This window comes from Zootermopsis nevadensis, unplaced genomic scaffold (assembly GCF_977971745.1).
Source record: "Zootermopsis nevadensis isolate Lab colony 2312 unplaced genomic scaffold, Znev_1.0 Znev_ptg000016l, whole genome shotgun sequence".
NCBI lineage: Eukaryota > Metazoa > Arthropoda > Insecta > Blattodea > Termopsidae > Zootermopsis > Zootermopsis nevadensis.
This window is the reverse complement of record NW_028259148.1, coordinates 15,396,327-15,409,468: the sequence shown is the minus strand read 5'-3', so window position 1 is coordinate 15,409,468 and position 13,142 is coordinate 15,396,327. Positions and strand designations below refer to the sequence as shown.

The 13,142-nt window shown below is 38.7% G+C and overlaps 1 protein-coding gene across 3 annotated transcripts in view; it reads right to left on the bottom strand.

The window, feature by feature from the left end:
* Window positions 1-13,142, bottom strand: part of srl (PGC-1 family member spargel) — a 29,753-nt gene that overhangs the window by 12,191 nt on the left and 4,420 nt on the right. For all 3 annotated transcript variants that reach the window (XM_087349740.1, XM_022057305.2, XM_087349741.1), the window contains exons 3-10: window positions 12,839-12,957; window positions 12,132-12,264; window positions 8,637-9,009; window positions 6,947-7,194; window positions 6,560-6,682; window positions 4,551-5,875; window positions 3,389-3,493; window positions 1,039-1,206 (exon numbers count right to left, since the gene is read on the bottom strand). In XM_087349740.1, coding sequence (XP_087205866.1) covers window positions 1,039-1,206; window positions 3,389-3,493; window positions 4,551-5,875; window positions 6,560-6,682; window positions 6,947-7,194; window positions 8,637-9,009; window positions 12,132-12,264; window positions 12,839-12,957 — 2,594 coding nt within the window. The remainder of the gene's footprint in view (window positions 1-1,038; window positions 1,207-3,388; window positions 3,494-4,550; window positions 5,876-6,559; window positions 6,683-6,946; window positions 7,195-8,636; window positions 9,010-12,131; window positions 12,265-12,838; window positions 12,958-13,142) is intronic.

Here is a 13,142-nt window from a genome sequence, read left to right as displayed (position 1 = left end):
GTATCCTTTATGCTGGTTATAGTCTTGTACAATTTGTAGCTTCAAAGCATTTTCATGTCAGTCACAAAAGTTACCTTCTATTACTGGTGGTCTCCAAAATGTTTTTGGACAAATAGTTACCTGGCCGATGGACTGGCACAGGAGTTCCAAACAGTCGGCCTCCTGTTCTTAGACGACACCTCATTAGATCTATTCTATGGCATTATGTCAAAGAAAGAGTAAAACTCTGATAACATAGAATATGAGTTGTCACGGATAGCATCACACCAAAAACGCTGGAAATAATGTGGGAAGAACTGAGTCTCCACGTGGACATGAAGCATGCACTACAATGACATGACGAGACATTCGGCAGGAAACTTCAGTGACCTTGATTTTACTGTAAGCTTCATCTTTTCATCTATAATACTGAAATTACTAAGAAATTAATTTGTATTATCACTGCCCACTATTTAAATTATAAATGAACAATGCTAAAATAAAATCGCACACACCCTCGTCAGAAACCTGGATATAACCCTGTTTACTATGGATTTGTGAAGTTGGTTGAGAAAGAAACGTTGTATACTCATATATACGGTTTTAGAATTCTTACATGTCGATGAAAAAAAAAAGAGATGCAAGTAAAGAATACAAGAAGCTGCAGAACAAATAACAAAGAATACAGGAAGAATAGTTTGGGCAATGGTATGTGGGGGTCCCCATATTTAACTTTTGTGATCAGGCAAAAACTGGATTAAATGCACCAATATATTTCTGTTATCATCACATCATTTACAACTGAAACGCAGCCAGAAGGCATTGCAAGTTAAAGCAAGAGAGTCTCATAATAAGGATCCAAAATTACATACAAAATGCCAAATTTTCAACTTACTGAAAACAGCAAAGTGTCTCCTGTGTTGCACCATTCTTGGACCAGACTATACTGCCTTCACCATTTACTATTATTTTTGCTTTCTCCAGTGAAACATGCCATTTTTAAAAAACAAAATACTGGGTCTCCTGCAATAAACTGAAGGAAGATAGAAAGACGTGTACCTCCTCCACCTACGAGACACTGCATAATTTCTATCAGACTTCCTGCGGTCTCTTCCATACTGATCATACTGTGGCAAGCGGCGCCATCTCTTGCTTGACCCTGAAGGACTCCTACGAGACGGCTTGGCACCGCTGCTTCGGGATCTTGACCTACTACGTGATGAATAGCTGAAATGCAATAATCGATGTGTAGCAAACAACAGTACAAGAAAAGTGAAATAATATATACAATGGAGCTTATTACAAAGTTCTGAAGTTGCATACTTCTGAGGTGTTGTTCCAAAAACACAAAGCCCTTATGTGCCACAAATTGAAATAGTCTTCAATTTTATAATTTATAACGTATACTTCAAATTAATTCTAACAGTTAACACCAAGACATGGAACCGTATGAAGAGAAACAGAAGCAAAATTCAAGATATGGATACAAAATTTTATAGACGTATTGCAGGAAAAACAATAAGGGGTAGAATCAGAAGTGAAGACTTCAGAGCAGAAACTGGAACTCAAAATCTGTTAACAGAATTAGACGAGAAATGGTAACAACAGTTTGCTCGTGTGAAAAGAATGGACATAACAAGTACACTGAGAAAGGCATTTTCATTGAAAGTGGAAGGAAAAAGATGCATGGAATGTGCCATGAGATGGGTAAGAGACGACAAGAAATAAAAAAGGAGAGACTGTGGGAAGACTGAAGTGATTGGAGACCTCTTGTTCCCTGCCCCACATAAAACAGAAATGCCAGAAGTAGCGGTGATCTCCAAAATTTAACAAAACTAGAGGAATGACATAACAAAATCAATGGCGCGTCAAAATTACACTGGCAAAAGATTTTTCTTCCTGGATAAAATAAGATGCACTTTACAGAATTTTATTCCCAATTCCTGGAAATGACCTTGCTTTTCTTCTTTCACTATTTGTTACAGGTGAAATTTTATGAAACAGGGGATATTTCATTAAATGAGTCATCTTTCATTATAGCAGGGAATTTTTGCTTTGTTGGTGATTCTGTGTATAACAGTGCCATCATCAGTGTAATGCAGGCCTCTATCCTCAAGGGTGTGTGTTACTACTGCTGAATGCAGTAAATAATAAGCATTGCCTAACCATTTAATGAAAAATCTGAAGAGAGTTGTTCACAATGCACTAATAAGAGTTTCTATGCTATTAAAAGGAGCTGAGTAAACAATGACTTTTAAGTGTGCCCACATGTAAAAATCCACAGCATTTAAATCAAGAAAGCATGGAGCCACACAGTGAGACCTCCTTGACCTATTCATCAGTTACGATAGATTTCATCAAGCACATCTCACGGGACAGCTAAAATGTAGTGGCGTACCTTCATGTAAGAACCATAAACATCCTCTGACCACGCCTGATATCTCATTTGCCAAAAATGCCAGTATCCATTCCCTATGAAGCAAAGTGGCAAAACGTGTGCACCTATCAAATGATCATTAACAACATTTACCTAAACAATGACACTCAAATGCTGCTGGTGTCCAAATGGGACTACATTACGAGGACTTTTCTCTGCCCACAGATGTCATTTCAATTAAAACCTGCCTTATCTGTAAAAAACTCACAAAATAAAGGAAGGGTCAACACACTGTTGAAGAAACCACCAAAAAAATGCCTCTAGTGCTTGAAAATCAGATGGCATGAGACACTGATCTCTATGCAAATGGTTTGGGTACAGAATCTGTTCACATAGGACCTTCCTGACATCATATGCACGACATGCAACTCCTCTGCTGCTGAAACCAGAATTATCCTTCACAGTCCAGGACATGCTTCATCCTGTGCGTGTGTATGTCCAGCCTTTAACCAGCTAGCTGATTTTCATTAAACATGAAGCAAACATAATGTCACTGAAGGCTACCTCTATGTTGTAATTTCTTCATAAACACATGAAATGGGATAGGAGAAATAATAGCACAATTTAGCATGAGGTCCTGAAATTATGTGTGGTGACAGATAAAATAACTTTAGAAGCACGGAAAGCAACATCACAGTCATGCGACAATTTTCTTTAGTTTACACTTTGACAGCAACGAATACTTAAACTAAACATGTGAAAATGATTACAGAGAAAATTAACAAAATAAATGATGATGTCTAAAAAAAAATCCACACTTGTGTACAAACCAAAGGAATATAAAGACATACAGAGGTCATTCAAGAGACCGATATAAAGTCAGGACCTTCTTTAGCATAACCCACACAGAGCATACAAGGAAGAATACTAATATTAACGATCTATGTAAATATAAAATACAAGAAGAGTATTTAAATTAAAAATCTCCATAAATATTATAATACTGAAACATATCAATTTGCTTCAAGTTACCTTGAGCAAGATTTAGCAGAGCCTGATGATGGAGAGCGAGACCAGATTCCACGACTTCGAGAACCAGACGAGCCGTTTGACCAACCAGCAGGACTGTGGCGCCAACTGAAATATCATGGCTATCATTCTGCCTGAATGTATGACAGATTATAACAATCCATTGAGAAGATAATGACATTAAACAGGTATTCTGATAGATTTAGCCGACTGACTTTATAAAGAAAGACAGACTAATGGCCCAGGTACATGCTCACCTAACCTAACCTACCACTTAGTTCATTTTAAGACTCAGTTTAAAAATGTAAAAGACAGAAGTGATCAACATTGTTCATTCAGATCATTATATTATTTGTCTCAATGTGTTAATGGTCAACTAGAAGGAAGAAAGAACAAATATTTTCTTAAAAAACCAACCGTTTAAATGAAGTAACATAAGGTCACTTCAGATGGCTTTTAACAATTAAACATGGCAGGAGGTACACAGTATGGAAGATGTAAAAATATGGCCCTTTCGTAGACATTTTCTTTGAGTAATTGGACACAACTTGTCGGCAAATAATGGTTAATATTAAAACAAAAACAAAAGAGTAAAGAATGGGCTAAGAAGGAAATAAAATTGGCAAAAGAAGATTTAAGACTTACAGAAGTGTCATAACACTCATTCAGATTAGCTGACAATTTTTTATAATGAGAAGAAAAGGTTTACAATTAAAGAAGTTATATCTAACTTCACAGGCAATTTACTATAAATATATGTTCAATTAAAAACAGGGGCAACAATAATCAATGTTTTCATTTAATCAAAATTACACACTCATTTGGGACCCTATTCAGGCAAGCAAACATTTTAATGAGTACTTTAAAAGTGAGGCACAAAAATCTGCGCATTGAGCTGCACGACGACAGTATTCCTGAATCGTCAATAACAAACACAAGCACTGCTCTCCTTCATTCCTGTTTTCACTACATTTGCTCTCGTAGGCTTCTCTCCCTGAAATAACCAACTGTAACTGATCCCACCTTTCACAACTGCACTCGTACCAGCATTGTTTACAACCCTGCAGAGTGCGCTTATTTCAGATTCAGTCCGAGAAACTTGACCCCTTAATTGTTTTGAGGAGTGTAGTTTATTTAGAAAGAACAGTAAAAAAAATTACATTACCTGCGCCGATGCCTCGAGCGTGAACGTGTGTGATGTCTCCTCGAGTTGCCAGAAGACGAAGATCCGCTGCTTGACAAGCTGCTGGCACGCCGCGACCTATACTGGCGCCTACGCCTATCTCTGCTATGACTGCCTCTTCTTTCCTTCTTATCTTCTTTCTGGGTATGTTTCCTTGTTTCACTCCCTACAGGCACTTCACCATCAGATACAGTCTGCACCTCCACACTTTGCATCATGGGCCGCACTGCTGTCTCACATGTGACAGGACCCGCATCTTTTGCAGCTGATGAACCTCCAGAACATGCGTCTGGTTTGGCCGAAACTGCCGACGCACCGCAGGAACCGTCCTGTAAAGCCGAGTCCGCGTCCTCCGCGATGCTTGCGCCCCCGACGACGGAGGCTGAACACGATGGAGAAGGGACTGGGGAACTGGCACAACTGTTTTCCCTACTACCTCGTATTTGATCGAGTTCTTTGATGCGGCTACGGTATTCCTGCAGATTTAATTTTCGTTTCTTTGGCCCTTGTTGGTCTTTAACGGCTGTAACTTCACTGACTGCTGAACTCTGACCACCCCCAACATCTGACTGCATCAGAACATGTTTGTCAGAAGAACTTGGCACATTCGCTATCTGGCATTTTTTCAGCACAGATATCATGGTCATTTCTTTACCAGGCTTCAGACACACAGTTTCTGCATTGCTCGATGCAAGCTTACTACCACTAACATTACTTGAAGCTATGTGATAATCTCTCCCATTAACAGAAAGCACATTACTACAGTTCTTCCCACTGGAAGCTAAAAGAGAAGTCTTCGCAGCAGCTTCTTTGAGTGTGACTGACTTCCGTCCAGTTTGGTCCTGTGACAAACACTTAATGTTATTATTATTACTATTATTATTATTATTATTGCAACGCTGAACTGTATCACTAGGCGAGGCCGCAGTATCCTCACTAGCGTCACTAACTTCTCCTGACTCTAGCCCACTATCCTTCTTAGAGTTACTTTCACCCCAACATTCATCATCCCTTACAGCTACCTTCCTACCTCGTGTGCCATTCTTTTCTACTAATCTGTGAGGTGCAAGTACCATGTAATATTCAGGCAGACGAGAGTACACTTTCTCTTCATCACAAGACTTCACGTTACTTCTAACTGTGTCCTCATCATTAACGTGACGGATGTTCATTTTATCTGCGACATAATCTGAAGCGTCCGAGTGGTAAAACGAATGAGGCGGTGGAGCCACCTCCATGTTGTTTGTTGATACTGTACAATAGTCATGGTCCAACTGAACAGACTCCCCACCTCCACCACCAGACACCTAAATAAAATAAACACAATTCTGAACACGTGGCATTGTCAGTGGTAATAAATGCTGACAAAATTTTTCTGCATCAGTGTGCACCTGAAAATGAGGTCAGCATACATCCAATTTCTATTCAGAAAATGTTATGCTCAACTTTTCACAGGTAGGTAGTAAGTACCTTTATATTTTAAACAAAGAACAGACACTAGATGAAATAAACACTGTAATTATGTTCATACATTCACACATTTATAGCAGAATTCTGTATCCAAAAATTAATATCTAAATTACATGCGCAGAATGTCATAATTACCAAATTATTTCATTTAGGCACATTTCCCTCTGCTAAGCAAATAAGGCCGCAGAATTATTCCAATATACCAATGTAAAATACAGTATAAACATTTTCCAATGTCTGAAACCTATTTTTAAAACTACAACACTGCATCAGAACATAACAGATGTTACGTAACAAATTTCCAAATGGAATACAGAATTCTTTTGTCATCATCCCCTGTAATAAGTATCCTTTTGATCAAGAAATGTCTGAAAACCTTAAATTTCATTGATCATAAGACAGAGAACATTAATGTTATGACTCTGACGTAAAAAAAACACATTTCTAAACTAATAGTAAAACTTCTGTTTCTTTGTTTTGAAAATACTAATGTTAAATCAAAATTCAGTGCGTACACTCACAATTTTCAACAGCTTGTTTCTGCTAAGCGCCGCCCCGGCATCCTGCATACGCGTGCCTCCTCTACCTGACCGCTTACTTGGCATCGCAGGAATTAAAGGTATCACTTTCTTCCGTCCAGATGCCTGCAGAAAAGTACAGTACCAGTTAACATGACACATGAAAAATGGAATAAAACTCAAGTTAACTTAATGACACTGCAAAATTCCTTCAAACCAAAAAGCAGTCTCTTTTAGATAAACACTAATTAAATGCCAATCACAACACTGATGTAAGGAGCGCACAGACTGGAAATGCTCTAGTTAATTTAACTCGTGTATGAACCATAACACATACTGAAAACACACAGATTTGATGTTGTACAACATCAGCAAAAAATCTTAAGTCACCTTTATCCTATCAATGACTTCTTTTGGCAAAGAGTCTTTGATATTTTGATGGGAGAGGATGGAAGTATTTCCCTTAGTAGGTGTTGGTGTCACATGAAAGTCTTTTGGTGTGGATGGTGTTAACTGCTGTGTTGCCATTGCATACAAATGTGTGTCAAGAACGGATGGCTTGCTGTTGCTGTTTGAGTTGAATGCTTCTGATGCCTCAAACTGCTCTAGGAGACTTGTTAAATCACCAGCTTCCAAAACTGCAAAGCAAACAAAAAAGCTTTAGTATTAATCCTTTGAACAGCACACTGCAAAATTCAAATCCACATAATTAATATTCTGAAGATTTCCGTCATCAGGGCCTGATGTCCTGATGACCTCTGAAACGTTGGTTAACATCGACCAGACTACACAGCGCAACAACCCAGAAGACGGAAATCTTCATACTCACCGCTGTGAGAACCTCAAGTCTTACAATTAATATTCTGTTCTAAACCATCAAGTGGCCAATGAGGAAAGTCGTAGGGCAGTTGCTTGGTATTTCACTGTACCCACGTTCTCATATCAGGGCAAAAGAAACTACCTCAGATTTAAATTATTATAAAATGTTTTTGTTCTTCTTGTTAAAAACAACAGGCAGCTGTTGAACATGTTTTTAAAAAAAAAGGCAACACAGCCCTAATCTTGATTTTAAATATCTAAAAAATCTTTTTAAACTATTATAAACAACCGCCTTTCTTTTAATTTTAAATCAGCATGGTTTTGTCAAATAAAAATCTACTGTAACCAATTTAGTAGTTTGCTTAAATGATTGGATTATCTTTATTTTGCCCGAAGTAGTTCCAACCCTATCTGTCAAACGGCTCTTTCTTCCTTCATGTCTTAGAAAGTTTTCTTCTCACTTTTTTGTAGTTGGCAGTACCACAAGGTTCCGCCCTCGGTCATCTTTCTTTTAACATTTTTATTAATGGCCTTTCTGATAAAATTAAACATTTCATATTTCTCTTATTTACTGATGAACTGAAAATTTATTGAGATACAAAGTCTGCTAAAGAATGTAAATCTCTATAAACTGATAACGATTCAGTACTACAGCAGCACGGTAAAAACTATGGGGAACTTCACACTCAGAAAATTAAAATTGTATCTGCCAAGACCAATAGAAGAGAATTTTCTACTTCCAGCATAACCAATGCACTAAGACATAATCTTCAGCTAGGTGTGTATCTTATTTGCAGTAATGATGCATCTCCATATAAGGTCAGCTACAGACAAAAGAAAATGGCGCTCAGCTTGACACTCGTGGAGTTATAAAGCTGTAACGGAGAAAATGGTTTCTGCACTAGGCCTGACTTGAACGCTTATTGTGTTTTTATTTGTTGATGGATATCGGCAGATGATGTCATATCAGGTGTGTTGGGCAAAAAGGCAATGTAAAATTTATTAAGTTAAGCAGGAGCACATGAAAAAGATGTTTTAAACAAGAACAGAAGTTACTTTTCTCAGTAATGTAATGGCTAGAGGACGTTGTTTCTGTTTAACACAATCAATCACATAAACTGAATGGTAGGCCAGTTTCACGTAAATGCATTACGATGTATATAGCTGCAAAGCGGCAGGTAGGCGGACAACAAGATGCTAAAGTGTGAACATTATTTGTTTCATTTTGTCGCAAGGGCAAAGATTAAACAACTGCACTCACCTGGGATTTGCTCTGAAACAGTTTCCACATCAATACAGTCATCATCCAGCTCAAATTTTATGCCAGATAACGCTGTTTCCGCAGAAGCAATCGCCATGTCATCCTCAGTCACTGCCAAGCCCAAGCCATCATCACCTTCCTCACATTTTATGAAACTGTCCAAACTGATCTTGTCTGACTCGTCTTTAACTGGGACACTCGTGAAAGCTGACTTCTGCTCCAGCTTCAATGGTGAACTTTGATTTGCTGATGAAATCGAAGATTTTGTGTCTTCTTCAAATATGTCATCAGGAAGATGCTCAGATATGTTTTGAGGCATCCCCACACAAGGCCCCACAATGTTCTTCACATCCATGTCCTCAGTGTCAGATACCTGAAACATCACAACGCCACTGCTACTCGCTGAACAACCAGATTCGTGTAGAGGCAGGAGCTGCATACAGACCAGCCCAATGAGTACCAGAAACTTTGTCCCTTGGGATGAATAGGCCAGAGCTTGAAGCTCATCTCCTAATGCTGAAATGAACCCTATCAGTCCCACACCAATGTCAATGGCATTCCACACTCATGAGGAGATCGCCAGAACTGAAAAGTTGGCCAGGTGTTTACGACGGTACATCCCTGTAGCCAATAATTGAGCTGGAGTGCCACAGCTAGAACGATGCTTTCTGTGACGCAAACCCAAAACTCCGAGAAGCCAGACCGAAGGACTGAGAACATAAACGCACATATCTGGCCGGATACTTATAGGCTGTGAGGACAAGGACGTTGCTGACATAACAAAAGACCTGCTGCACCACTGAAGAAGGGTAGAAGGGCTTGATACTCAAAAATTATCATATCATTTTAAAAAATTCAAATAAGTGGAAGATATCTGATTATTTTTAAAAGAATAAATTACACTGCTTACTCTGTGCAAGAACGTTCATAATCGTTGACGAGAAAATTTAGCTTGCATCATGAAACAAATGTGTATTTATAGTTTATGGGAATTACATGTTGTAAAACTGCACACACAGTGCTACGTAATTTGCCTACCTTATTTTCAAAGCATTACAATAAAGGGTCAAGGTGAAGGTAAGTAAAAAGGTTATGACTTTTGCATTTCCTACAATTTACAAAATTTTTCATCAGGCCCCAGAAAGTGAGGTGTGAGATTGGAATAAACTGCCTCAGGACAGGGTCTAGCAGAAGACACTTGTAAATATGATATTATATCTTTGGGTTTCATGAAGGGCAGAGAATTTCTTAACAAGTTCAGTAACTGTTAACTTATAATCAAAACCTCAAACGCAAGTGTAATTTTCTCAAGGAGGATCCTACTCACTGGAATAAATGATAATCACCCACTAAAGTCGTAGTAAAACAAACGAGTGAACAACTAAACAGGTAATCAACTTGAGTTTAGTCCCAAAGCTTAAGCAAGGACCCTACTATTATCATTTTTTGACTTGTGAAGTATGTGTCTAATTATACATTTTAATAACAACTCCTAATCACAAGATGGCCCCAGGCTGAAATTTGGGTATTGCAAGGATACTAAATAGTGCATGAAATATATTTTGTTGCAAAAATTTAAAGGTTCGTGCTTCAACACCAAAGGTCAAGTTGGATAACCATCACAGTCTCTCCCTCAATAATAAACCTACGAGGCATGTCAATGGGAAGGGAGTGTAAACAACATTCCAGCCTCACATGGCCAAAGGTGCAGCCATTATAAAGTGACAACTTTTGCCCAAAATTTCTCAATTCTGGAAAATTTGGACCACCAATTCAAAACTATTCCAGATTGCTATGAACTGGATACCTATATCTAACGTGCCTAATATCTCTGCAATTTTGATGCAAACTGGTAGAGACTGAGTCGGGAGCTGTACTGATGTGAAACGTAATGACCTATATGGCATATATTTTATAGTTTTTCATAAATTGGGGTGTGTCTTTACAGGAGTGCATGGTATTTGGATAATAAATGAGGCAGAGCTTTCCATAATCAGGAACATTTTAGATATGACCACACAGTTCTGTACCATTAACATGTTGGTATTAGCTGGCCAGCGCCTCGCACATGGAAATCTGATTTCTCTGCTATAAGAAGCTGTTGCAAGTCGTGACAGATAATGCTAATGTTCACAGGAAGTATTTGTAGTACCACAGAGAATAAAAGATGGCAGGAGTTTTGTGTTATGAGACTGCAGGAAGGTCTTGTTCACTGTACTCAACACATAATTGTAGTTTTTTGTATTTATTTATTTGTGTATTTATGAAAGATGGCAAGAATAAGATTGTGATGAACATAAAATAGTATTTATCGTAGATGTTAGAGGTGAAAGTACATCAGGTGTTAGTTCTAGAGAAAGTGACTGTAAAATAAGTGATGCCCGTGCCAGTGAGAGAGTGGAACAAGTGATTGTGGCAATGTAACAGACGCAAAAGAGGTAAAGTGACTAGCTTCAAACCATGGACCAAGCACAGTAATTCCAGTGCAAAATACCAAATGTAAAGTAGATGCACCATCAATTTTGATTGGACAAATGAGTATGTTGAATATTTTGAACTCCTCTTTGATCTGGATTTGTTGTGCCTCATCCTGCACGAAACCACTCTGAATGGAAACAAAAAGAAAGTACAAGATATGAAAAGAGCTAGAATCCTCCAACCCTAGCTGATATCAAGGCACTGTTTGGCCGTAGTTCCCAACGGATGAGTTACCGCTCTTGTTCTGGAACCTGCGTTGGCACATGCCGACAGACGATGTAAATCGAAGAAGAGCTTATAAAATGTGTACCAGACAAAATCAGACTGAAGTGCATCCAGCATTAGTCACTCAGTACGGCTGTTGCTGGCATGAAAGCAGAATTTCTTTCAAGTAGAAAGCGTCTTTCAAAACATACAATCCCATGGACTGAAAATGTTTGTACTATCTGACAGTACCTCTCTGTGTGAGTGCAGAAGTGCGTGTGCGTGTACGTAACTACAAACCACACACTGGCAAAACTGAAACCCTGAGTTAGAATTTTTTCATCATGTTGTAACAGTTATTGCTGGAAATGGACCATCTGCAATCTATCATTACTTACCTTAAATTTTTGGTGCTTACGAACAGTTTCATGTATGTTTTATATTTCTTTTAATATTCTACTTACAGACAAAAAAAAATCACTTGGGAAGGTACAGACACAGACAAGATGATGCCACAAGATAATGTTTCTCTTTCCATACAAAATGAGACGACAGCCTAAAAATATATATCACTTTGAAGTTTTATTTTGCCTTCCCTACAAACTCAAATAGTTGTAAGGCAGCGTTTCTCAACCTATGGCACGCGAGCCAATGTGGAGTGGTACGTGAACTAAATAAGAAAATCAAAAGATAACATTAACATAAATAAGTTTTTCCCTGAACGCATTTGGTTAGTGGTACATTTTATGTGTTAAATTAGAATTAGTGGTACGCCAGCAAAAGAGGTTCAGAACTCGTGGTTGTAAGGCATACCTCCATGGATCCAAGATGCTCCTGCCACTCTGCCAACATCTTCTGGAAGTCCTCTTTGCTGTGAGACTCAAGTCTGGCAAAGTCTCCATCCAAAGGCACAGTCACTGGTAGTACAGCCATGTCCCCATTCAACCTGACACAACACAGTATCACATGCAGGCATACCTCGGAGATATTGCATGTTCGGTTTCAGACCACCGCAATAAAGCGAGTCATACAAATTCCCATTCTTCAGTGCCTGAGCATCTGCGGGTCCCAACTTTTCGTTGGCTCTGATCTATAGACATTCGGTAGGTCTCCTTGGACGAGTGATCGGCCCGTCGCAAGGCCTCTACCTGTACACAGGACAGCACAACACATAAAGACGCAGACAAACATCCATGCCTTTAGTGGGATTCTAACCCATGATCCCAGTGGCCAAGTGGCACAAGGCCCACACCTCAGACCGCGCGGTCACTGTGACGGCCCTGCTACATTTATAATGAAAATATACCATAATAATTTCATTTGAAACCCAGAGTTTTTAGTAAAGCACTAAATCACAGATAACTTCAATCAACACCTCAATCCAGACACTTCGTTTAACATCGAAAAAACACAAACATTACAAAATATCCAGCACTCGGTCTAGATACAATAAAGTATTTAATGCCGAACATTTTAGCAAAGATGTTCTAACATCTATGACATCTTTTAAACCCACTTACTCCTGTTCGGTGTCCCAGAGGTCAGGAGCATCAAAGTTCCTGCTGACGGCAATCTCGTATGATGAGAACTCAGCGTGCATCATGTCCAGTAAAGTGCCTTCAGAATCTTCCAGAGCATCCTGCAAACAAAACATAGTGACAAATAGCAAAGGTCAACTGACAGCCCACTGGTCATATACAGCACAGACTGGTACAACAGCAGTGGCTTTTGCATGGACAATGTTCTGTCTAAAATTACAGAGAACAAATACAGAATCTAACTACAGTTATTCAAAATTTAAAACAATAAAGCTTTCATGTGTAA